General features: G+C 38.7%; 1 protein-coding gene across 1 annotated transcript; it reads right to left on the minus strand.

The window, feature by feature from the left end:
* Nucleotides 1-687: 687 nt before the first annotated feature.
* On the minus strand, nt 688-26,388 carry slc12a4 (solute carrier family 12 member 4). The gene is made up of 24 exons (XM_084720540.1): nt 26,148-26,388; nt 13,476-13,570; nt 13,249-13,380; nt 12,740-12,886; nt 12,319-12,373; nt 11,125-11,255; nt 10,741-10,982; nt 10,197-10,411; nt 8,828-8,992; nt 8,363-8,461; nt 8,180-8,237; nt 7,885-8,059; nt 7,498-7,616; nt 7,265-7,363; nt 6,924-7,043; nt 6,211-6,315; nt 5,014-5,182; nt 4,136-4,331; nt 3,669-3,838; nt 3,229-3,360; nt 2,806-2,913; nt 2,075-2,262; nt 1,747-1,880; nt 688-1,647 (listed from the first exon to the last, which is right to left on the minus strand). The coding sequence occupies exons 1-24, from the start codon at nt 26,281-26,283 to the stop codon at nt 1,556-1,558; spliced, it is 3,282 nt and encodes a 1,093-aa protein (XP_084576666.1). The 5' UTR covers nt 26,284-26,388; the 3' UTR covers nt 688-1,555.
* Between the last annotated feature and the right edge of the window lie 1,078 nt (nt 26,389-27,466).

Raw genomic sequence — 27,466 nt, forward strand, 5'->3', positions numbered from 1 at the left:
GGAAGGGCAAATTTTAATATTTGTACACAGAAATAAACAAAATCTTTAATTTAGAATAGCAGTTAGTCAAAGCAACAGTGTGAAACCTGCCTTGTTAAGATTCAATACTGTATTGCCAGTAAAGTTGATAGGAATTTAGTGAGTGTTGAAGTTTCATTTCTTCAGCACCATGTGCACGATTTTCACAAAACCACACAGCTTTGAGGTGATAACTCTTCAAAAAATACTCATAGCTTCCCTAAAATACTGCCAACATAAAGTTGCCACTTTGTGAATTGTGCTAAAATTTTAATGAAACAATAAAAATTGAAGTGAAAAGAAGACCAGAAGCATTTTTAGCATTGTGTGATTATTTTTTAATAACTGCACACCTTGTCATGGTTTATCCCTTAAAAACACTGTTGGGTTGTACAGAACTTTTAGCCTACATAATAATAAGCAGTTGTTTTCTTCAGTGAAGGCTGGCCTGAAATATTCACCATACTCAGCTTTTTAGAAAAATACATAAAAAAGGGTCTAAAAGTCATCATTGTAATCCTTAAGATTTCAGTCAGGTTACCGTGGCAACAAGTGTGGTTCAATACTACAGCAAAAACTTGTTGAGCAACTACTTTGACAGAAATAGCAATAGGTCCAACTGATTAAAGGGCAACTAAACAAACCCGTGTTGTAGTTGGGCGATTTGAATCCAGGGCAGGAATGATGAAAAACACTGTACAGAAAAGTAGAGCACAATGTGAACTATAAATAGCGTTCGAAATAGGTTTAAATTAAAATGAAAACTGTAAGGACTTTAAATTAAGTTGCCTTTTTTCTGTGCAGATAAGCTTTTCAGGTTTCCAGGAAAAATAAAAACTTAACAGTTCAAAAGTCATTCATACACAGTTTTCTCTTTCAACAACACAAAATCTGTCCAAAAATCATAAATTAAAACTCTTTTTAAAAACTTACTTTATGATGTCTGGCATCCACATTTACAAACTGGATACTGTGCCATCAACCAACGTCAAGCACTGTGTTCATCATCTACAGTAACATTTTCTTAACCTCAGTGGGGAAACGTTGAAAAAATAAATAAATAAATAGAGACGTGCTTCCAAAATAAAGAGCTGTAAAGAGAATAAAAATCTATTAAAACACTATTGAAACAGTTCACAGGTGTACTGTTCAGGGTAGTTCTGTCGCCAAATTGTCAAAAATAGGTTTATTAGTACACATGAAGAGGTATGTGTGACCTATAAATAAGAAAACGCTCATCTAAAGTTTGCGTTTGGCACACAAGCATTGATTTCCAATGGAGAAAAATAACAGTTTTCATTTGTAAAGAGTGGCAGAGCCGTGAACATACAAGTGGATATGTACACTAATGTGTCCCAATATTCTACAAGAATAGAATAAACCTCTTTTGTACTCAAAAGTCTGTACTTCACAATAAAAGTGTCAAATTGTTACGTCTACCCAGAGCTGTCTGGCAGCAGAACAGGAGCTGCCTTGTGTCCAGAGGTGGAATGTATTCTGCTGAGGCTGATGCTCCCGTGTAGCAGCTAATAATTGGTCATGAGTAGATAGTGATAACCTCCCGACCCCCGCCTCGGACCAGCAGCACTCTTTCCAAGCCTTCAGTCAGCACCTCCAAAAACTCCATATCTGACGCACACGTTAAAGAAAAAATCAGCCAAACAATGCACTTTGTATGTGCGTCATATTCTAAGACCCTTTTTCTTTGATAATATTGGCAAAGGATACAGTTCTCGTCTCCGTCTGTGTTTCGTGGTGGCCCTGGCATGTTGAGCAGCACTAATCGAGCATCATGGGATCTGTTGACTATTACCTCGTTCAGCTTTACAGCTGTATGCATTCGCCGCACGTTAGACTGATCCCTGGGGTGCAGCAAGGGGGAGAGACATGGTGTGAAATGGATTTGTGCTAATAAGAACCTAGTTTGGATTATTTCAGAGCCAACTCTCACTGAGTCAAAAAGAAAAAACACACAAAAAGGGAAGGGGAACATGAGCTGAAAGGTTTATCACTACAAAGCAGTAAAAAATGTTGAAGATAAATGAGTCCAACTTACGGTTTGAGGCTCATGAGTTCTCTGAAGTTCTCGGGCGCATTATTCCTGTTCCTCCTCTCGGCCTCGCACTTCTCTCTCGTCCACGTCATCTGAACCTTTTCTGGAGGACCCTCCACCACCTCCTCCTCCTCGTCTGAGTATAGACTTCCCATACGTACCAAAGAGTGTCTGTCCTTTACCAGCTGGGCCTGTGAGCGCAATGGGAGTATTATAAGGCTCAATATGTTAATATACTGAATGTAGCGAACACTGTTACTCATAGCAGTTAACAGACTACAACCAGTAGTGAAGATTTTTAATATAAACATATGAAAACAGGGACAGTGCACCCCAGAGTCAAAGATGAGTAGAGATGTCTGCCATCTCTCAAATATAATTAAACTATATGGAGCTCAGCTTGTGGTGCTCAAAGCGCAAAAAAGAAAAAAAAAAATCTCTTTTCATCAATCATGACCTCAAGATAATCCACAGACGTTGTTGTGAGCAGCTTCATGTAGGAAACTGTTGGCAATAAGGGATGTGGATTGTCTTAAGTAACCAGGTCATGATTACAAGAAAGAGATATTGTTTTTGAGTTTTTTGAATGTATTTTTTCTATTTATATTTGAGGAAAGGCAGACATCTTTGCAGCCAGTATCTCCAAGTCTCTGCAATTCACACTAAAACAAACTAGAGAGAGTTTTTTTAATGTGAAATATTTCAGGAATAAACATAAGACCACAGAAACATACCTCTCTTTGTCTTTCTGCACTGGACAGCCTCATCTGCCTCAACATCTGGGACCTCTGCTCCATCATTAACGTTCGTTCATAGGTGTATGCTGAGATGTCACTGTCATGCTAAAGAACAAACATCATTTTTAGTAGTAAATCCAACTGAAACATATTTGTCTGTTGAACATGAACAGAGTGACATGTTCAGTGAAAGCAGTGAGTTTTTTAACCCTCCAATTTTCTTTGAAACAAACATGTTTATGGCATCTTGAGGTAAACAACAAACTTATTTAATCTCAGTAAACTGCAGTGGACATCTGGTTTCAGTTACAATTTTTATTACTGAGTTGCATTAATTCTGAGTTGGTTCAAGCCATTAAAAAGCCCTATTTAAGTCTTCACTTTTGCTCAGTTCAGTAGTTGTGTAAGTAGGATTCTCACCATCTCCACCACCTCCACCTCAGCTTCTATTCTCAGCTGGTAAAGGAACATGGCCAGATCTTTCTTCATCTGGATGCTGTTGTCGTCCATCTGGGCTACGGTAAAAATACGCATCCTGCATTTCCTCCAAACCTAAAAGGCATAGCCAGCCAAGTTTAATACCATGTGTATTGTGCAATATTGAATGGATGTGAATATATTCACTAACAGAAAACATACTTCAAAACAACAGTTGTAAAAGGGAAAATCCCTAAAAGACATAAGACTCTTCTGTATGTTTTGTTTTTATTATCCATTAAATTATCAATATATTTGTAAGTTTGAACACATGTTTAAGAATTTCTTCAGTTTTTATTATAGGTAAGCTTTTTGTAAACAAAAACATTTTTGTAACTTCTGAAGTAGCTTGTAATAAAATTCAAAGATATCTGTCGTCTCACTTTATGCTGTTTGAGTAGGAAAGGCAGCAGCATTAACATCCCTCCATCATGGACGATCCACCACACGTCAATGTTGCCATCTGTGAAGCGTTCATGGTTGCTTGGGTAGAAGGACACATTTTTGGGCACCATCAGGGCTAGGTGGGCAGCTGTGGTGCAGCGGACTGTGTCTGAGTAGAGATGAAAAAATTGAGGCATGGATATTAACCATACTGTGTAAATGAATATGACGACGCCCTACATTCTGTACAAGCCAGCTGAAAACTAATACAGAATGTATTTGGACATTCAAAGGATATATTTTATATGAGTTTTTTTCAGTTTCTGTAAGTACAAGTCCACAATAGGGAGACGTTTGTGTAGCACATGAGACGATCTGAGGTGGCAGTCAACAAGTAGAGGGCCAAAGTGCTGATTTGGCAGATTAGTGTAATACTGTATGAGCAGTATTTCAGTGAAACTCTTACTGATAAAAGTCTTCCAGGCGCGAGGGTCCTCACTCTGTCTCCAGCCATACGGCCAGCCCATCACCACAGTATTGTGCTTCATGCCTCCCAGACCACAGGACTGGATCAGATGGACGACACCGTCCCGCACCTTGGATGCCACCACAACTTGACAGAAACCCTTGACTCGCTCAATCTCCATCATATTCTTGATGGCCTGGCAGAAAAAAAAAGTGGGCAAACAGAACTTTAAGATATCAGATAACCCATGTAAACAGTTCTAAGCTATTAACACATTATCCTTTGAAAGAAAATGATCTAAATGTTTATATGTCTGAATGGATTATAGTAGACCTTAAATTTACACATAAAGATTTAAATAGCCAAAGAAATTTTAAACAGTTGAAATTAAATTAATACATTTTTTACCTTTTCTAACTTTTTGTATAGCAGAAGCTCTAATAATAACTTAATATTGGACATAATGCATGAATATTGGCTTAGCACCGAGCGAATTGAGGATTAATGATTAATTTCTCCAGTTGATTTCACATAAACAACAGCAAACTTTCCTTCTCTTGTTACCAAACACATTGCATTATGACAAATGTTCCTGCAATCCCTTATTTCATCTGAAATGGCTCATTGGCAGCATATTGCAGAGACAACAACAAGCTGTTTCCAGTCGTGCCCTTTGATTAAAGTGACAAAAAACAGTCGCTGAGGAAGAAATGTAACAAAAATTTAAAATTCACATTGATGCATGTGTACGCTTCATTGTGCTTTTCAATTTACAAAAGGTGTTCATTTGTAACAATTTGTTGCAACACAGTCAGCAAAACAGTACAACAGAGAATTGTATAGAGCGTGTACAGCATATGTCACTTTCCAGTGCTTGCCTGTTCAGCTGCCTGCATTTCCCCGTAGCTGTCCAGGAAGTTGCCCTGGATGACAGACCCCACGATGGTCAGACCTTTTCCTGCTTTCAGCTGCGAGGCAAAGGTGAGCAGTCGAGGATATTTTACATGAAGGTCCTCGTCCAGCTTCAACAGCACCAGCAGCTGAGGTCTGTAACGCACAGTCAAAGACAGTCAATGTGAGACAGGCCTGGATCAAAGGTGGGTCTTTGCACCACCTGTTGAAACACATCAGCCATTAAAGTATGATGCTAGTGCACATCTATCAAAGCAAGATTAAAACCACTACAGGGAACTTTAATATTGTGTTGACTGTCATAACCACAAACTATAGTATCAGAAATAACAGTATCAAATACAGAGGTTTACTTAGCCGATGGTATTATTTACTTATGGAGGTCATACAGAGGCATCAGTCTTAATATGAGACTGTTTCATAACCAGATAAAACATCCTTGCAGGATCCCATCCTGGCAAGTTTTAAGATGTCTATCCTAAAAAATGGATAAAGACATCTAGGTTACATTATAACTGTTGCTTCTATTGCATTTACATGAAAGTATTCCACTGTGAATCAGGTCAAAAATACATGTTGAAATAATAAGCAATGCTTTTGACATATTATACATATGACACCTAAACATCTAAAATAGTTCTCACCTGCCTACTATAAAAGTATAATAGACTAGTTATTATGACACTGTCAGCACATTTGGAGTGAGTAATATGTTACAGCAAAATGTAACACGCAAACTTCGCGGAAAAGCCCAGCAAGCGTCCCTCTTATTCTAAATGAACCCTTCTTCAGCCCACAACTTCCCAAAACTGTTTTAAATACGCACATACTTGGTAAATGGAACTTACTCAATGTGTGTCATTGTTGTGTAAGTCTTTTAGATGTTGCTCATGTTGTGTGGCATTATCATCATTGTGGAGGGTGATTTTTACAGAAGGTGGAGAGCCTTCTTATTTATTACATTTGTTGGTGGTCAGAAGGTGACAGTGTGGGATTGTTGATGCTGCTTCAGTTATAAAACATGAATTCTTTACATAACCAAACACAGACGTGAAAACAAGTTTTATGTTCCAATGTACAATGCAGCTCCTCGGAGATGGAATCCAAAGGAATATTTTATGGAGATGATCAGAGCGTCTCCTTTCAGTGCAGCTGTACTGTACCTCCAGTTCTTGGTATGTGGAGGCCCAATCTCTAGTCTTAACAGGGCGTATCGTGCAGCACTGAGGGACAGTCCTCTTATACCATCTCCCCACTCCTTCTCTGCTCTGTTATATGAGAAGACGAGACAAAACACAAACAAAAAGGGAAGACAGACAATTTAAGCAACCAGCTGTCCACCAGCAACCACAGACACAACCATCATCGCCAAGCCACACCATACAGGAATGCCCATTTTTTCTCTGTGCAAATAAACAAACTTGGTGAACTTCTTCCTTTATCTATGAAAGCGACATACAGGGTCACATGTTAAATCATGTTTTTAACCTTGTTAACATGTCCATGTGGTGTTTTTCATGTGTTACAAGACATGTAATGTTTGCAAATCTCTATCTAACTGATGATTGATATAGATAATAGCTAATTAGCCACCATTTTTTGCTAACATTACCTAATTTAAGATATAAATATATGCCACTTTTACAGGTCCCCACAGAAACATCTTTTAACCATCTTTAAAATATGTTTTTTGTAACACAGACACGCATAACACATAGCATATCTAAGAACAAAAAAAGGAAAAAAGAGACAGTGACCAAGGTAACAGCCTTGCTCAACTGTCACTGGAGCACAGAGCAAAAAGGGCCGTGAATAAGGAAGAGTCAGTAGGGCAGAGAAATTAAAATTACAAATGCTAATTAAACTCCAGACATACCCCTGGTACTCAATGTACTTGTAGATCATCCCAGCAATGCCCATGGCCACAATAGCATAGTACCAGGAAGAGATGAACATAAGAGCCAGACACATACTCATGCCAAGGAAGGACAGAGCCCTGTGGGTACGACAGAAAGCCTGAAGTTATGTCTTTTTTTGCACACCAAGAACAGTAACATTATTTACAAGCCTACATGATACATTGGTCTTTCGTGAAGTCGACTGTAGCATACATATTACAGAGGTGATTTGAATGCCTGTGACATCTGGACTGGGAAGAATGTACTATGCTCCCACACCCTGTAAGATGAAGTGAAGTGGAGATAGACCTGTACTCACCAGTGGTAATATTTAAACCTTGGCCTCCAGTTAGGTGTGCGTAAAAGAGTCTGGACTGCACAGGCTAAGTTAACAAAGAGATAGCACATCAAGAAGAACCTGTTAAATAAAGACAAAGAGAATTCTCAATAAACTTGACAAAGATAATGTAATATCATAAATGATGTGCGTAATATGTCGGGTATGTGCAGTATATACTTTGCATTTACCAAATTCTTGGCATGTGTGCTTACATGGAAAGAATAGGAGCCACCATATCCAGTGAGGCAATAAGGATGCCCAGCTCAGCTATGAGACCAGTCAGTAGTAGTGCCCATGTAGGCTCTCCATTGGTCTTTCCGTGACCAAACACCTGAAATAAAAATTCAAAACCTTAACAAGCAGCGATGCAAATCACTTATGCTTTGGTACTGGAATATATTCAAATAAGCTTGCCAGTCAGATCTAAAATGCAAACATACTGAATGTCATCATATGCTTTGGGAAGCAATAACAAAACAGGCTGTGGGGTAACTTTTGTCTCTCTGAGACATTTCTATCTCGCAGCAAGTTAATGGCATTTTTTTCCAAGAGACATGATATGGTTACACAATGTATCATCAATGGTTTGTTTGTCCCACCCTGAGGAAAGGAATGATGTTGTCCTTGGCGATAGCCTGCAGAAGTCTGGGAGCCCCTGTGAGGGACTGCAGGCCCGCCCCAACCGTAGAAAAGAACGAGCCAATGACAATAACCCACGGAGATGGCCAAGAGAGCGTTCCCACCACCAGGTTTTTTCTAACAGCATCCCCAAACCTGCAAGTACATGCAGACTGAATGAGACTTTTATAATGGAATTATCTTTTTTTTTCTGTTACATTTTTCTTTACAAAAAGTGTTTTGATAAAACTTGCAGTAGGACACAAATGATCTTACTTGTCCCTCAGGACTACTCCTTCAATGCAGGAACCAAACAGGACCACAGAACTTAAATCTGAATACAAAAGGTCAAGGATCTCAAGGTCACACAAGGTATGTATATCGAATTTGCTATCATTTTGAGGACTGAAGGAGTAATATTGTTTGTGTTATTGTGTACAGTCACAAAAATAAGGATACAAACAAGAGAAGTAGTAGTAATAGCTAAGATAGTTCCCACAGGGATGGACTTCTGGGCATCACGGAGATCACCTGATCTGTTGGAGCCTGCCATGATACCTATGAGACCAAATAGACAGTGTATTAAAAAAGCAAAGGACATGTAAAAATAATTAAACTATGACCCCTTCTGGCCAGATTAGACAGAGGTTTAAAGTTTTCCTATCTGCTGAATCTGCAGAGCAGTTTTACTGTGTCATAAAATGACAACATAGCAGGTAGTAAAAGGTACTATTAGTATTTGATGGCTTAATATTGCATCAAAAATCATTATATATTTAAGTTTCAATAGTTTAACTTTGCACTAGTTGTCACAATCAAATAATTTGCTTTAATATCAACTAAAATAATTGTACAGTTCCATGCACACTGTAGACTGGGTTTATGCCATAGCAGGACCTTTTCTGTTTTTTGATGTTGTTATACCTGTGGCGGATGGAAAGAAGATTCCCACCAGGAGTGTGAATGATGTGGCGATGTCTGCAGACACATACATGCCAAAGTTCTCCATGGCACCATGGGCATCGACTGACTGTAGCCCCGGTTTCTCTAAGATCTCCCCTTTCTGCATGTAGCTGCCCCACATGTTTTCTAACAGAGAACAGAAATTTAAATCATGGGCAACCAACAAACCAACAGAGAGGCATCCTGTCACTGAAAAAAAACAATGAAAAAGGAAATCTGAATGATAAATTAGGTTTGCCATATAATGATTACTGATTCTTAAATCCTTTAAAATTGTGCAAAATACAAATTGACCTTTAATAGATTTACTAACACTATTCAATATTCAGTATGTCTATAACAATGATATACAGTATATACTTGGAACATTAACACCGGCTTACACTAACAACAATAATTCAATCTAAGATTAGTCCTAAACAGACTTTAGCAGAACAAGGTTTAAAAATTATTTGTTAATCCAGATTTAAAATCAAACAGAGCTTTGCTGCACAATTGAAAACTATAACTCCAGGTTTATTGAAGTAAACCAAAATTAAATACGGATTAACTAATATGGAGACACTTGCTTACCCAAATTAAAATAAATAAATACATTTTTAAAAAGAGTGTTATTAGGACCTAGCAAGTATAAAAGAGGGAGGGGAACTATTAACTTTTGGCTGTTCTGTATTCCTCAAAACTTTACTTTGTTTGTTAGCTATAAAAATTAACAAAATGTTACATTCGCTTGCTAGATTAAATAGTTAACAAAATGTTACTTTGCTTATTTGCTAAGTAACACTTTAGACTAGTTAGCCTAGGCTTAGCAGAACAGCTTAAATTTATTCTCCTTTCAGAAAAACTTGTTGGTCAAATTAAGTGAGAAATATGACCAAAGACTACAGACTACAGCACAGTAAGGAAAAAGAAACTGCCTTGCAGCAACCTGCAGACTGTTTTAACAGATCAACTGGAATTAAAGAAAGAATAGATGCATCATAACACTCAAAAGGGTTGAGTCTGTTTCTTAATTTTCTATTCAAGCTGCCATTTTAAAAGTTAAATCTCCTCAAGTGTAAGTTTACAGCTACTACTGGATCATAGTTGAAATCAGAGTTTAAAGTTTGGGTGTAACAAAATTGAATTTAAGATTTAAATCTAGTCTTTCTTAATTTTAAGCTAGTTTTAAAGTTTGGTGCAAAATAATTTAAAGTTCAACCATAATATAATTGGGTTTGAAAATCATTGCTTGTTGGTGCAACCTAAGCCTCAGAGTTGTCATCTTTATTATCTAACAAAAATGCCATGCTTTATATTTGAAAAACCAGCCTACTAAAGATAAATTTACCTCTAATAATCCCACTGCTCAGTCCAGGGATGCCCTGTATCTCTGTCACATTGTTCTGGATGAAGTAGTCATCACACTGAGTGCTGCTCATGTTCCCCGGCAGACAGAACCTGTCCCACAGCTGACTTGGCACTGTGATGTTCCCCTTTATCACAGTCTTTGCACACACATCAAAGCGGTCTCTCACTAAAGTCCTGTTTCCCAGCATGCAGATCCTACAGCAATAACAGGGACAAAAATAAAATTATTACTATGTTAGCCGTCATTATTTCCACCACCAATACCATCATCACGGTCCTTATCATATACCTTTTCTTTATCATCATAACCAAAGTTTATTCAATGTTATTTCCACACATTGATGGAGATAAGATGGACTGTAGGCTTCAAAAGGAAATATCCAACTATTCACTGAAAAATAACACTGCAAGTAACTGATGGCAGAGAAAAAGTGGATTCAACTGCTAATTCTCCATCATGTCCCCCTAATTTCACTCAACTTCCTGTTTCATACATATGTTTATTATATTCTCTTCAGACTTACGGGAATTCTGGCGGGTGAGTCATTGATTTGATTGCCCCAGCATAGATGGAGACAATTGAGATAATGACACAGGCGAGGAAGAGAGAAGCTAGCTTGTTGACATACTTCACTCCTACAAAAACCACCACAGCCATAAGGCTGAGGCAGATAGAGCCGTAGACACGCATATTGTTCAGCATGGCACTGTCACTCCCATGGGGGTCTGTGGCATGAAAGATGGCTGCCTGGGGGACCAGATATTTCTGAGGGGAAATAAAAACAGGACAGTTACTGCATGTACTATGTGTAATGGATGATACAGTTTAATGTGAAAGAGTGCTTAGGGATCATAGCAGCAAATGTGAGCTGGAATAAAACCATAGAATACTATTTAAGTATACTGACCAAGAAGATTTCAATGGCCCCCAGTATATACATGGCAGAAGCAAAAGTAGTGCCCAAATAGAAGCACAGTCCCACAGCTCCTCCAAACTCTGGACCAAGGGAGCGTGAGATCATGAAGTATGCCCCTCCAGCTGCAACAGTAAAACAAACTGTTAACCACACACAAAGCCACTGGAGAGCCCATAATTTGTACATGTGGTGGAGACAGAAGTGTATTTCTGCTGCCCCCAAGTGGAGGAATATATAATAAATTTTAACTTCTAAACCCATACGAACGGTCTGGAGATATCAAGCAGAGGTGAAGTGGACTCAAGTCAGAGTCGAGTCACAAATTTGATGACTTAAGACTCACCTTCACAAAATACAAAATACAAATACAAATAAAGACAGACTTGCAACTTGACTTGGACTTAAACAGCAACGACTCTCGACTTCACTTGGACCTGAGCCTTTTGACTTGAAAATACAACTTCCCCCAAGCCCAAAGATTAAAAGTATTATATGTAAAAAGTGTGAATCCACAAATCATTTCCTTTCCCTCCATTATGTGAGTCAACTAAACTTAATATTATTAATTCCCAGCAAGTTGACACTTATTTCCCCAGATCCACTTTGTTTGAACCAATGTGCAATCAAGTGACAGGAGAGAGCCATGAGGAACTAATGTCATGCTACTGAGTTCCAGTTGGACAAAATGATACCAAATCATCATCAAATCATCTAAATCAATCATTTTATTCATGCCTTCAAAAACTGTAAGGTGGTCAACAAAATATGAATTGCAGTATGACAATTGTGCTGGTCGAAAATTACAGAGATGCAGCACCTTCCAACTTTGTTCAAGATTTGAAGTTTCACAAAGAACAGTAATTTGAGGCTAATATTGACATAGTTCATGAACTAATGCTTAACTAACGTTTGCTTTACAGCAAAGAAACTTTGTAAATCAATGACTCTTGAGTGCAAAGACTTGTGACTTGCAAGACAATGACTTGGTCCCAGCTCTGATATCAAGGTCCAGTAACTAATTATTTGACAAGCAGTTTACTTCCCAAAAACAGCAATTAAGTTCTGAATCATTTTACAAAATTGAAAAAATAGGCCACAAAATATTTAAGTATTTAATGTGCTAGATAAATGTATGCTGAGGAGCTGTTTCAGTGAAAACCCGAGTGACAAAGTTTAAAGTATTACCTGGAACAACACCATTAGTAGCAATGGCACTCATTGATATGGCTGTAAGCATTGTCTGCAGTGGAAAGAGGAAAATATAATTAATATGGGAGACGACCCACATACAGACGTCATAGCAACTTGTGGGTGTTACATTAATATCCTCTGATCAAATATTTAGCAAATAAGGCCTGGGTGTTAATAAGATCACAGCATTTGTTATGTAAGAAAGGTAATAGAAGCAACTTCTATTCTACTATTTCTAAATCTTTACTTTAAATATTTGCTGTTGCTTGTGCAACTATGTGGATTCTATTGACTGGTTTAGCAATAGAAGCTGACCCACATTGCTTGTGGTGAGTACAGTACAGTATGTCTTTGTGTGTGTGTGTGTGTGTGTGTGTGTGTGTGTGTGTGCGTGTGTGTGTGTACGCATACTGACACATGAGCAGCACATGAGGACGATCAGGAGGGACTGCATGATGCCAGCCATCCCAACAATCCACGTCAGTCGGAGAAAAAGAATGACACCAAAGATGTTCTGGAGACACGGCAGGTAGACTCCCATCAGAGTGCCCATGTTGGGAGACTGATGGAGGGGAAGAGGGAGAGAAAGTGGGGGGATGAAGGGGGGCCACCGAGAGAGAGGAGAGACTATTGACCATGACATTTCAGGAAACAAGAGTATTGATCATTAGCATTGATTGATGTACTTTTTAAAGGTCATTCAATCATGTTATCAGCTCTTTCCATGTATGCAGGTCTTGCACAGTCACATTCTGCCTGCAGAGCGTGCAGTGGCATAAGCAATCAATCAGCAAGTCTTAATACAAAACTAGAATTTGGATAGCAAAGCCGGGAGAGAGAGCCAGAAGTGAAGGATAAAGTTTCTAAATACGTGACAACAACAGTGAGGCACAGTGTTCCTCCGCTGTGCCCCAGACTGCTGACCTTGGGGGTCTTCCTACGAGAGGCCTGAGCGCTCTCCTCCTCCTCATGCTCCTTGGCTCCCTGGGTGATGTTGGTGTAGCTGACCAAGCGGCTGAGCAGAGAGGAAACCTTCGGCCGGATGTCCAGCTCTTCCTAGGAAAAAAAAAGAAAAGGGGAAGAGGTTAAATGAATCAGTGTGGTTTCAGTGCATCATTTAACAGAAATGATGGGAAATAAAAACAACAGACCTCAAACAAAGCCAGGTTCTTGTCATAGAAGTCATTTTTCTTGCCAGCATCGGCACTGCTGAGAAATGGACTGTCTTCTTTATGGTTCCCATGTCCTATTAAATAAAAGAAAAAAGACTTAGGGTTAAAAATAAAAACATTTCTTTTTGGCTGACCAACAATTTGAGTTCTTGAAGATATAGTGTAAGTGCCCTGGTAACACATACATTGTAACTGTGACATCAAGTCAGTGTACTTTACGGATACAACAGAGGCATGACGAAGAAGATGATTGTTTACTGTAACAAGCAGACTTTCATGGACAGTGTGAGTGCTGATTCAAAGGCTTCTCTAATGTAATTAAAGCTAGGGTAGGCGGTTTATTTTTCTGTCATTGGGCAAAAGTTCCATAATAACTTTTAAGCATAATGTAATTCAAGTGGTCTGAGAGAAAACTTATGTTCCTCCTCTTGGTTCTGTTTTTAGGCTTTAAAAAAAATCTAGCCTGTGACAACAAACTTTGGCCAGTCACAGGTGAGTAAGATATTGATTGAATCTCATTTCCAAAAGTATTTGATGACCTGGGAATCCAACTCAAAAATCAACCATCTTCAAGCCACCGATCCAAAGTGTCGATAATTTGACAACCTGGGGATGAAACTTCACAATCAACGATTTTTCTCCAGAACAGCTTATGTTATTTTTAGTACTAATTTATTGGTAAAATAGTGATAGAAGATATAATATTTAGTTTAATATTTATAGAACAGAATAGAAATAGAACAGAGAATCTTTTAAAAAATAGCTAATTTACAAAGCTAGTTATTTTTCTAAATATCTAAATATATCTCAATAAGCACAAGAATTCATTACAATGACAAGTTATTTTAGAACATCGAGCCACTGTTAGCGAGCTGATGTTCCCTCAGATGCAGTGACACCAAATAGATCAGTTTTTGAAAGTAAAAATTGATATACAACCCTGTGCCAGTAAAACCTCCAAAGCCTGTGTTAAGGAAATATGACACTGAATACAGTAAATCTGGATTCATAACATCATAATTATTTTTTTCTCCTTTTTTGTCATGTTATATATTTTTCCTCATTTATTTGGGAACAACACGAAGCAGGCCTTAACTTCCAAAAGGCTGACAACCCATGAAATGGAATAAGATCAGTCGCTGGAAACAAACTATTTGTATCTATTTCTAGATTTAGAATAAGAAGAAAACATTTCATTTGCTCAAAGAATTTTCAACATGGCATTAAAGAGATAAAATCTCCGTTACGAAAAAAAAAAACAGCTCAGCAGCATTGCCTGTACAATAATTAGACAAGAAAAACACAATTTTCTATACCAATTCCAGTTTTTCCACAGCAGTCCTTTTCAACATTCAGTCAGCTTTTAACAGTCACTGTTAATTATAACTCAAGCATCCTAATAATACCCATGTAGCAATAAAGTTTAGAAACAGAATTCCTGCAGTGAAGCTGCAGTGAAAGGCCAAAAGCAGTACAGACCGACAAAGTGAAGTCCAGGTGATAAACGAGCATATAATTAGATTTTAGTCTCATTAACTTCTGCTTTTGAAGAAAAGAATCAAGCAGAGATGAGCTTACTGCCTGAGGCAATTACTGCACACAAAGTTGCACTGCAAACTTCATCACATACACACTCACACTCACAGACATGCACATACCCCATTACCTAGAAATTACCTAACCTTGGATTATTAGAGCATGTAAACTTTGACACGGCATCTCAGAATCCAAATTAATCCTGCAACAAAAAGTCTGCCAACTTACCGAGTGGGCATGAAATAGAAAACATATTCTTAGCTACACTGCTAATAGACCAGCTCTGTTGCAAGTGAGCTGGCTGAGCTTCAACGGTGGTCTTCACTCACCTGTGTTCTGTGTCCCACTGCTGCCACTATAACTGTGGGTGAGCATAGTTATGAGCTGTGTGCAGCCTGGAACACAGGACTCTGTGCTCTAGCTGGGGGAATTGTCGATTACTATCCGGGACACCCGGTCACCCAGGGTGAATAGTCATTCAGGGGCCTGATTTAACACATGGTGCACAGTGAGGGGGGTGGGAGGTGGGGAGTGGAGGATACAGTGGTAAATCACACACATATACGCACACAGACGTCCGTTCATGGGTATATAAGAGCCTTGGGTTGGACTGAAGTTATCTCAAAGGCATTCAATATTACAGTATCTGTATTAATGATGCAGAATATGTCTTTTTTTCAGCTGATATTATAACCGATTACCTGTTTCTCATTGGTAATACTGATTACAAAATCAATAACTTTGCATTTGCATATTTCTAAAAGAAGTTCATATAACATGGAGTTTGTGCACATGTGAGGGTAAGACGGGCTAAGAAGTTTTGATGTGTAGTAATGATTTAAATCCACAGCTCTGACCAAACCAAATCTAACTGACATCACTATTACAACAAACACTAACAGCTCAGTTCTGACTCTTCAAAGGACTAAATGGAATCAAAACTTCATAAATATATTTTTTGTTTTTATTGAGCATTTTTCCTAAAAAAAATCAAATTAAATGCTTTGACATAATCTGTCAAATCAGATACAATTATCAGCTAAAACCTCATTATCAGAATAATGTTATGTAAATGAAAATGTAAATTTCCCATTATTGGACAATAATTTATCAGCTCCCATATTTATCATGCATCCTAATTTGTATTTCCACTTTGTACTAATGTTCAGTCTGGATAAATCTTAATGTATTGACAAAAAAAAAAAAATCTTTATTCTATATTCTAGTAATGTAGAAATATGCAAAACAATAACAATAACTTGCATGATGAGAAACATGACATGATGTTTCATTTCTCAATTAAAGGAAAATAACTTGAGGCACGAAGGCCAAATTCATACCAGCCTGTCTTTCCAAACCCTGAAAACTACACAGCTGGATTGTAGTAGTGACTCAGAAGATATCCGAGTAAAAACTATGCCAACACTGTCCTCTAGTGTCATCTTGCTGTCATTGACATGGAGTCTCTGTGTCTGAAGCAACAATGAAAGGAGACCACTGCAGATGAAATAGAGTCACTGATTGACCTAAAGAGACATCTTGCATTTCGGGAACAATGCAGATGGGTTTTAGTCCATAATGAGAAATAAAGTGATATATGTTCTGATGTGTCCTGGCAGTTTCTCAGTGCTGCCCCAAACACTGTGTTCCACATGACCATCCTAATGCTAAGACCCAAAACAGTCTCATTCCATTTGTTGGACCAGCCCAGTAAAAGTCACTTCAACAGCGGGGCTGAGGAGACAGTGGGGGTCTCTTGTTCATAACCTGCCATTAAAAGTCTAATTAAAAAGATTAAAGATTAACTGCCTTGTTATGAAGGCACACAGGAGTCATGCTGTGTGCCCAGAATAGCACAGAGGCTTTATGGCGGCGTGTACCAACATGTCACCTGTGCTCCCACTGAAACAGCTCCCAACCTCAGACAGAAGATAAAAGACTATCTGAGTCATAGCACAGGCACATTAACAAAAGGGTGTATCAAGGTAGAGAGCTTAAGTAGCAGAGTACATGACTTTTACTTTGTGATTAACTATTTGAAGACAGACATTCAAGACATCTGTTTACTCCTCCGTGTTATTGAGAGGATTCGTTTTGTTGAGGTTTTTCATCAAAAAAGTGTAGTGTTGGTGATGTGGAGTACTGACATTGTACTTACAACCATATCATAAATAATAATAAAAAAAACACATGCTGCATTCCAAATTGTTTACTCTCTGTTTTGTGTGTGTGTGTGTGTGTGTGTGTGTGTGTGTGTGTGTGTGTACTGGAGCTGCCCTTACATACTGTTGCATGCAGTATGCATATAATTAGGACATGCTTCTTTCTTATGACATTGACCTTGAACTTGGACCCTCTTACTCATATGCTCAGTCCAAAGCATGAAATTAGAAGTTAAAAATGAAAACAATGTAATCTGGAACAAAAGATTGTATTAATTCGCCTATCAGCCAAATTAGAGAGCTATTGTATTTATAATTGCCAGAACTGCAGCAGATTTTATGTGTAAGCCTCCAGGGTAACAGATAAACTACCATACTTTTGTCCAGCACCTTCCAGTTGTTGTCCAGTCCAACAAGACAAGTCCAAAGCAAATGTTTTGACAGACCATGTGTCAGGGATGTCTGGGTATAATTCACTCAGTTGCTAGAGAAGATTATTACATTGTCAAGTCTTTTGCAAAGAACATGACTTGTAAACAAAAACAAACTCAGGGCAAATGCTCAAAGACAAAATCCATATGATTTATGATTTGTTATAGGTCCAGCAAACAACTTTCAGAATAGTGTCTTCTGCAAAACGACTTTTCACCAAACAGGTCATTAGTTTGTTTATCTGCACTGCACAGTGTGCTCAGACGGAAGTTTTGGAGTGTTCAAGAGTTCAAGAGAGAAAGAAACTTCACAGTAATGTGTGCGCGCTTTCTAAAGCCGATTACACATGGAAAACAATATCACTGTCCATTAGCTTCTTAGGGTTTGAAAAAGCCTCTTTGCTAAACTTCCTCTTTAATAAACATTTAAGACTTAACACCGAGAGGCAGAGAAGTAGTCCAGCTTAGCCTGCTTTGATTTGTGCAGCTTGTTGGCAAGAATGTTCTACTGATTATGTGTTTGGAAGTGGTGTGTGTGTGTGTTTGTGTATGTGTATGTGTGTAAGAGAAACTAAAAGAGAGCATATATGTGCATATCATTTCCTCCCTCTGCATGCCTTCAAAGCACAGTTAGATTGGACTAAATGCCACTGGGTTGGGCAAACATGATTCAACTGTTGCATGGCAGCAGCTCAAACAGTTAAAAGGTAAACTTGTTCACTGTATTCATTTCATTATACGTTTCTGGGCCTGTTACATGATTCTTTCCCACTCCCAGAGACTTCTTACTGTCTGCCTGTAGGTGAACTCTACCAGCTTTTGATCTCAGTGTGTATGGCAAAATAGAAATCAAGCAACCAATCCTATGACAGGAAAACTTTAACATGACTTATTTGGAGTGTTGCATACTGTATATGGAAACTAAACCGGCTCAGTCAACATGATCTCAAACCTCATTTCCATTACTCATAAGCAGGAGTTGACAAAAGCAAAGTCCAGCTGGATCATTATGTGTCTGCATTTATACACAGTCCAGAGCTAACCCAGCCTGTGTTAAGGCAGGATAGCATTATATTTGTCAAATTTATATATAACTGGGGCATGACAAGTGTACCTATTCTCCCATTATGGTGAAAGTTGAAAGCAAGCCAATAAAATACCAAATTTGAATAAATGCCTCTATGTTCATGAAAATGTGTGTCTCAAATCAAGTCTAAGCTTAATAAATAACTGTCCAGGAAGGTACACATTTTCTATACTGTGGCAATCCCAAAATCATTCTAGTGCAATGACTGACAGCTCTCACTTACCAAAATGCATTGTAAAATCCAATAAGCATCTTTGCACACCACAGGCATACGTGAACTAAGCGTGTGCTTAGGGCCCCTGTGGCCACCAGAGGGCCCCTAAGGGAGCTTGAAATGTTTTGATTTGCTTCATCTTGTGATGTTATTGTTGTCAGTGGTAAGCATACAAAAACACAGTAATATGTTAAAGGACTAACTAATACTACACTTAATAAAATCCAGCTTCCTTTGTCTGACCTGGTGTCACATTCACACACACAGTAAAGACCTGATACTTAACATTAAAGTGCAAATTAACACCAGACCAGTCCTGTAAGTTTTCTACCTTTTTAAGAATAAAAAACATTGAATCGTAAAAACATGCCAGCCTGACATTAACAACACAGCCACAACTAATAAAATGAATAATGCATGTCTTAGATTTAAAGTAGCTGCATAAATGATCAAGCAAATAGTATTGGCTGCACTGAAGCGATAGAGGCCCCATAATCTAATTCTGCATGGCACCATAAAGTCTTGGGCCAGCCAAGTTGCACACTGATATTGATACTCTTTTGTAGTACAAATCAACATCTGGACACTGTCACTCACAAATGGAGTCATTTATATGTATTGCTAGACAGATATGGTTAGTATATTTCAGCAAATATTGTCACATTGGTCATGAAAAATGACCATGGTAGGTAGACATATTTTCAAAAGGCATGTTGCCAGGCAAGTTAAAAAAAACAAATCATTTTTGGTTTTCAAAAACAGCTTTAAATAAAGTTGTTTGGTTTTGTACTTTTTCCTCCTCCCTCGCCTTTGGCATGAAACAATGTAATTCTGCTGTAGCAATAGGCCAATGTTAGCTGTAATGGCTGTGTTTCATGTGGAGCTGCATCTGAACAGAGCAGAGGAATGCTAACCTGCTGAGCTGTACAGCAAAACGTATTAGCTTTGATGTGTGCTAATGATGAGAAAAGGATGGCAGCTCAGCCTGATTACCTCAGGGGGTAAAGGTGGGCGGGAAGAGGTGCATCGTACAGCAGACTTTCAAAAGACACAAATTAGCTAAATGCGTTTGTCAGTGGGTGTAGAACTAATGACTAAACAAAGTGTGGTTTGTGCAGGAGAACTGTCTGTCTGCAGTGGCTTCACAAAATGGTTTCATGCACTTAATGACTTTTAAACTGTGCCTTTGCAGCACACACAACTCATACTCATAAATGTTTGCTTTGAGTGAATGTTGCATGCATATAACATTAGACTGTACAGTTCATAGCACAGATAATCAGTTACAGACTTGTTTATCTACATATGATCTACTGTATGTTACATAATATCATAAACAGCAGACTACCATGGAGGTAAACAACATGCTGCTAAATATGTGTCAGCATCAATGAATGAAGGGAAAGTGAACAACAAGATTCCCTACAAAAATAGCCTACGTAAGTAATAAGAAAGGCCACAGATGTTATCCCTGTTCAGAAATCATACTCCATAGTTAAGTATGAGCTCTGTTATGGCCCTTTCAAACATCAGCCCAAGCCTGTGATCCACTGGTTCTATTGTAGCTCATGAAAACATTGATTGACAATGTCCAGAAAGGGCTGTTTCTTTGTACCCCGTCTTTTATTGCGGTCGTATGCCTCTACCAGTCAGTCAAGTTACAGTTTACATCCGTGTCTGTACAGTCTCATAATATGTGTATACTAAAGGTTTTGAAGGACTTTAGCAAAGGTTAAAAGGAGTATTATTTGTAAAAAGGGAAGTTATCAATTATTATATTTATATATTATATATTTTATAGACATTATGATTACAATTAATAATTTCCAGTCAGAAACATGCTGTCTTCACTTAGAGATTATTTTTTACAATTAAGTACAGACAACTTATAGAGAGCTGAACATTATGATGTCACAGTGAAGTTGACCTTTGACCTTCTTGATATTACATGTCATGACTTTGAGAAATTTTGCTATAATTACCATATGAATTCTTGAGTTGTGGCCAAACGTGTTTTGTGAGGTCACAGCGACCTTAAACTTTGACCTACAAATTCTAATCAGTTCATTCTCGAGTCAGAAGTGGACATTTGTGCAACATTTGAAGGAATTTCGTCCCAGTGTTCCTGAGATATCATATTCACAAGAATGTAACAGAGGTGAAGTTACAGTGACCTTGACCTGTGACTTCTATAACTGAACCAGTTCATCATTGAATCCAAGTGGACATTTGTGCCAAATTTGAAATCCATCCGTCAGACAACCCAAAAATGTAATGCCTCCGGTCTGCACAGAGGCAAAAAATAAACCTTAAGAACATAAAATAGCACCATCTTGCCAGTTTGTTTGTTGTAAACTACTACAAAACTGTGTCTGTTTGAGCAATTTGCTTACAATCATGACAGAAATACTTTTATGCTTCATGCTCTTATCTTGTAAACGGTCTTGTACATTTCTCATGCATCATGATTTGATGCTACAGCAGTGATAATTTATGAGTTCCACATGTTTCACATTCACCATACGGCCAAGAAAAAACCACAGCAACAAACATTTATGCAAGGCCACTAAACTATTTATGGTTCATGGGTAGTCCTGTATATGTTCTATACTGATCTCTGTTTACAGTAACGTCTAAACAAGTGAAGCAGCAAAGACCCCAGCAGACCCAGGACACACTGAATGCATTCAATTGCTAGGAGGTCCTTAGACAGAGCTGGACATACGCACTGGAAAAAACAACATCAACGCCCTGTTGTCACTTTGATGTGAATGAGCAGATAGAACAAAGACGATAGATGACTGAATGGCAAGACTGTTGCATCATAGCAAATAATGTGTGACAAATAATCTAATTAAAGCATGATCTTCTTTATCATCTATGATTATCTTTATAGAGTATTACAAAGACTTAAACTTAGAGCTGATAAGAACTGTGGGTTGTGTGCATGTGTGTGTGACTCTGTCATTGGCTCCACATTTCTGCTCAGCCACAGTGTGTTTATCTCTCAGGAGCTATCAGAGTGTCATGCCAGACAGCATGACAGGAATGGTCATCGTGTTCACTTGAATTAGAAGAGGAACACACACAGCAGCATTCTCCGAATCATCCACTCATTGCAGACTTTCTCAGGACCATTTTAGTTTGAAGCAAACACAGGCAAAAGGCAAATTTGCACTGGTTATATTTAGAGCTGCAACAATTAATCGATTAGTTGTCAACTATTAAATTAATCACCAACTTTAATAATCAATTAATCGGTTTGAGTTATTCTCTACAGAAAAAAAATATTCTCTGATTCCAGCTTTCAAGAGGTGAATATTTCCTGGTTTCTTTACTCCTCTGTGACAGTAAACTGAATATTTTTGGGTTGTGGGCAAAACAAGACATTTTTGGGCATCATTTTGGAAATCTTTCACCATTTTCTTATAGCTCGAACAACTAATTGATTATTGAAGAAAATAATGACAAATTAATTGTCAAAGGAAATAACTGACAATAACAAAAGAAAAAAATGGAGCTTGCAGTGGTTAAAGTATTTAGAATGGATCAAATATTTGCCTGTATAAACTGTTACTTGTAGGATACAGTTTTACCTCAGCTCTAGGGAGTGTTTTAGCATCTTTCAGTTCAGAGTTATAGTTTTATGACCAGCTAAATCTGATAAACCCTTTGCCACCTGGTCAATGCAAAAGAGCAGAGAGACTAGCTGGTAAACATACTGGACCATATTTGGAAGAGACCAAATATTGCAGTGACAGAAACCAGAGCACAAATCCATTCTGTTACTCCCTGTCTGCTGCACAGCGCATAAAATTTCATCCCCTCCCCCAAAATCATCAACAAATTATTTATTATAAAAAATAATAACATCAAAAATCTTATTGTTATAAGAATTTGTAATCCTTAATTGTTAAGTGTCCTTTTTTTTTTTTTTTTTTACCAGTGATTATCAGGAGTTCATAAATGTATTACTCAATGGTATGTTTGTTCAAGGTCAGAGGTCCAAAATACTTGGTAATGACAAAATAACAGTTAATGAAATGAACATGTATAATTTCAAAGCTAAACATCCATCCTGATGGCAAATTCTCTGGTGTAAAGTTAATATGTGAGCTCAGCAGCAACAACACACAACACTCTCTACAGCAGTTAACGAAGAAGAAGAAGAAAGTTAAGAAAAAGAAACTTTAACTAGCTTTATTTAGTTAATTATGTATTATTTGTTGCCTTGCTTCACATTCGTATTCATCCTTGCAAAATGGCACTTGAGCCATAGTAAAGAAAAGAAAATAGTGCCTCTTGCTCACTTTCTTCCTAGATTTCCCAGGGTATCAACAATTATAGGGGTTATGATAGTACAATAAATAGATAATGGAAAAGAAACCATACCAAAAATTAACAGAAATGCAGGCATACAGATAACAAGTGAATATCATTATTATAATTAAAGGTTAACACTTTGCACCTGCCACATATCTTGAGAGGTGTCCCAATCTTTTACTTTCAAAGTAAAGACTGGAAGGAAAGAAACTTTAGACAGACGTTAAAGATTAAATGTTTTGTTACCTTCTGACTTATACTAACTAAAGCAGTAAGAAACTAAGACAAGCAAGACTCAGCAGCAAAGTTTCCTTCCTGAAATGTGAGGGCTATTTCAGGGTAGTTTGCTCTGCGGCACTGTTACAATGACCACAGTGTTGGTCCTGTCCTGTGCTGTGCTGTGCTCTGCTGAACACAGCTAAGTTCACAGGCTAAAACAGACTCGGCACTGTGTCACTTCCTCCATGCTGCAGACGTCACACCATAGCTGACACATTCAGCATGTAGCCTACCATACCCGAGCCCACCACTCCCATGATGAAATCATTCAACTACTCTGTGTGAATATGTTCCCTGCAGCTCCCACCCAAATTTGTTCTGCTTAACTATGTCACAATGCTGCACTTTACGTTGATAAAATCACATTACTTAAGTATTTTGTGCATGTTCCAGATTTCTTTCTGAACTCTTGCTCTAAAACAAAACATTTGGAATTTATGCTTCACAATGAGTCTGGTATGATGCTTCAAAGACTCTTATCCATGCTTTAAAAACACTGTGGAGATGCTATAAAAATGCAGTCAACTACAGTCAACTTGAGTAGCTTTTCCTGTTTCATATGCTTGAAACGTAATGGTAACATACTGTGTGCTCTTTGGTCCCTCCTACCATTCATCATAGTCCCACTTCCTTCTTTTTCCCCTCCTTTTCACCCTGTCCACCCCAGCATGTAGCCATCCTCTCCTGCTATTCCACTAAGTTTAATGGGTGTTTTGTTCCTCAGGCCTCAGGAGGTTCTCCATGGGTGACTTAAAGAGAATTATGACAGCGGGAAGACAAGGGAGACAGCCACAAGTGTGTGTGAAACTCGCCCATAAAAGGAGGGTCATATCAGGACATCTGCTTTTCCTTCCCCTCTGTCATCACAGCTGTTTGTAGCAGCACAACACAAAATTCTTAGCTTAGACAACGTTTGAGCCACTACTTTTTAATACTCGTAAATTACTGTTATATACTGTATCTTAAGTGTGTTAACTTGCATTTCTGCTGTTCAAGAGACCTTGTTGTTTGGGCATGGGTTACTTCCATGCATTCCAGAAATACACAAGCGGGCAGCTATGTAAACATGCGCTGAAATACCTTCTGGTTCTGTTTCAAATATCAGTCCTCTTGAGCTCTGTGGCTCACTGAGGCATAGATCATCTCATCTGCATGGCACTATTTTATTACAGATTGACACATATGCACGCATGTATTCACAAAAACACAGAGATGCTTCCCGTCCTAAAACTGGAGCTCAGTAACTCAGTGGTTAGAATCCTCAGCTTTCCACTCTGATCCTTTTTGATGTTAAAGAGACAGTTCAGCCCAGAATCAAAAATATATATACTTTTCCTCGTACAGCTTGTGGCTAAAAGAGCCAAAGAAATACATTTGAAATACATCTGAAACAGTACTGTCTCTTTCCAGAAATCATGACCTGGTCACCAGAGATAGTCCACAGACCTCGTGAGAGGTATCATGTAGGAACTACCGTCTTTATAGCAGAAAGAAAACAGTTCAAGTAGATTCCTCTGTAGAAAGAAAGTAGTTCATACACAAAACTGCTCACAACAGGGTCTGTGGATTATTCTGAGTAGCTGGATCATGATTTCTGGAGACAAGGCAGACATCTCCAATATCTTCAAAACTCTGCAACTCACATTAAAACAATCTAGATGGATAAACAGCACTACAGTTAAGAGGAAAAATAAGTATTTTTGGGTTTGGGGTGAACTGTACCTTTAAACTTGTCAGTCATGACATTTACTGCTAGACAGTGTTGTGATACGCTGTAAATGGATGGCCAGTCAGTGTGCATTTTTTATGCCCAGCCCGGCCCTCTGGGGTGAAACGTGGGTGCTTCATTGGAAGGCCACACCCATGTATGTGCGTCTTTTATTAAAAAGCTCTTCTCCCTCAGTTGGTCCACTCCCTCAGCCAACACAAATTAGTGCTGCTCTCATATAATCCCACAAGCTCCTCTCCTTGTCCTCCTTTTCTCTTCTGTCAGGGACTGCCGCCCCCCACCCCTCTTTCCATGTTGATACAGTGCAGAAACAAGTGAGTGACAGTGAGACACAGGCTGAGGCACAGAAGCGAGGAGGTAGAAATCTGCTGCTGTGTTGTTGAACAGCCAATCTCTGTGAAAGGAAATCCTCCCTTGGCACAAAGAAAGCTCCATCCTTTGTGCAAGGAAGCACTTGAGGCCTTTTCTTGTTGTGGCGGTACCCGCCCCCCCTCACACGATCCCACCCCCGTTGTGCCTTTCCCCACGGTCCTCACCCCTTTCATTGTTTTCCCTTTGTTATCTGTCCCTGAACTTATTTTAAAAAGCGTCCACAGCCAGCAAAAAATATTCTAAAATTATAAAAAAAAGAAGTGTGTCTAGAACTTTAACCAAAGTGAGCTGTCAAAAACAGACCTACCTGCTATAGGAAAACTGCTTTCTGGCCCATGAGAATTGCCATGGTAACCATACAACCAGCTGTTCAAGAGTCTTTCAGGACAAAGCAAAGCTTTCTCATGTTCTGCTTTGTCCTACTCATGAAGTTTCACTTTTAGGACATATGTGACAACTTCTAAATGAGTCTTGTCGCTCTGAGAGATTAAGAGTTTAGTAAAAGTTGTTAGACTTACCATCAGAGCTGACAGTGTCCTGATGATCAGGGTAGTCCTGTCCAGTGTCCCTGTAATCCACCCAGTTGATCCCCTCTAGACTGTCGTAGCTGGCCTGAGCCTGATCTTTCACCGGTACCACTGTGAAGTGAGGCATGTTTTCATCACTCTCCTCTGCGTCTCCAGCTCAGACTCAACATAGCAGGCTAGCTATTAGCCAGCCTCAGTTCAACTCCCACTAATGGCAACTACATTCCACTACACTGCGCTCACTTCCTCTGAGGGTATTATCATACTCCCCGCCCACAGGCCAGCCCCTCCTGGACTGTCTGAGTGAACAGAGAGGGTATGGAGGTCTCTGGGATGCATTTAGAAAGACACTCACACCCCTCCCCATGGGGTAGGAGTGACCAGAGGGGCACAGCTCAGATTGAAGACTTTAGCATCGTCATCCCTGAATCATATGGAGTGAAAGGGTGAAAGAGTGTAGGGTGACCCCTTTCTGCTGTCTGTGTCATAATGACAGCTAACAGAGTAAACCTTGTCTGTTCAAGGTTCACACAGACAGTCCTCTGTGTATGGGGGCCCTTCTCAAAACACACACACACACACACAGCAACGTGGCAGTTTGGAAAATAATCAAACCACATTCGTAACTGGGAAGCACAGAGTGGAAAAAAGAGGGAAGGGAAGAGACAAGAAAAAAGGATGAATTGTCAAAAAGAGAGGAAACAGTAAATGGCCCTAGCCCCCATTACAACTATTCACACAGCTGAACTTGTCATTCCAACCTTCGACCTCAGGGTCAATCAGAATTTGAAATGTAGCTTATTCAGCAAATTCCCATTACATGACAATAAATGAATCTTAAAGCAACTACAAGGAGTTTTTAACTGTTCATGAAAAGCCTCAATTTATTACTGATGCCTCTATATGGCCTACATAAGTTAACAAAACCATTTGCGAGAAGATTGGCTATTTATATGGTTATTCTTAATGCCTGGCACCAGTCAGACTGTCTTTGAAATCAGATGAAACAAACCCGTATTTAAGTTTTTTTCCACACAGTATGACACTGAGCAGTATGTTAGCCAGTAAAAAAGAAGCAGGATGAGATTTTTATTTACATTACTTTTATTTCTGACATCACATTTTGTGATTATTGCAGTGGAAACATTACAGCTTTTGTCTACAGCGGAATTCCAGGTCGTAGCTTTAAGTAGCCCATAATATATTATGAATTGAGATGGTTACCAGCTGTTGAAGCAATGAGGAAAGGCTCAGCAGTATAACATCACTAGCAGAAGGTAAAGTTTGCCCTCCTCTTTCCAGGAATAGTA

Source organism: Lutjanus erythropterus, chromosome 1, assembly GCF_056507025.1.
Source record: "Lutjanus erythropterus isolate fLutEry1 chromosome 1, fLutEry1.hap2, whole genome shotgun sequence".
In the NCBI taxonomy this organism is placed as follows: domain Eukaryota; kingdom Metazoa; phylum Chordata; class Actinopteri; order Lutjaniformes; family Lutjanidae; genus Lutjanus; species Lutjanus erythropterus.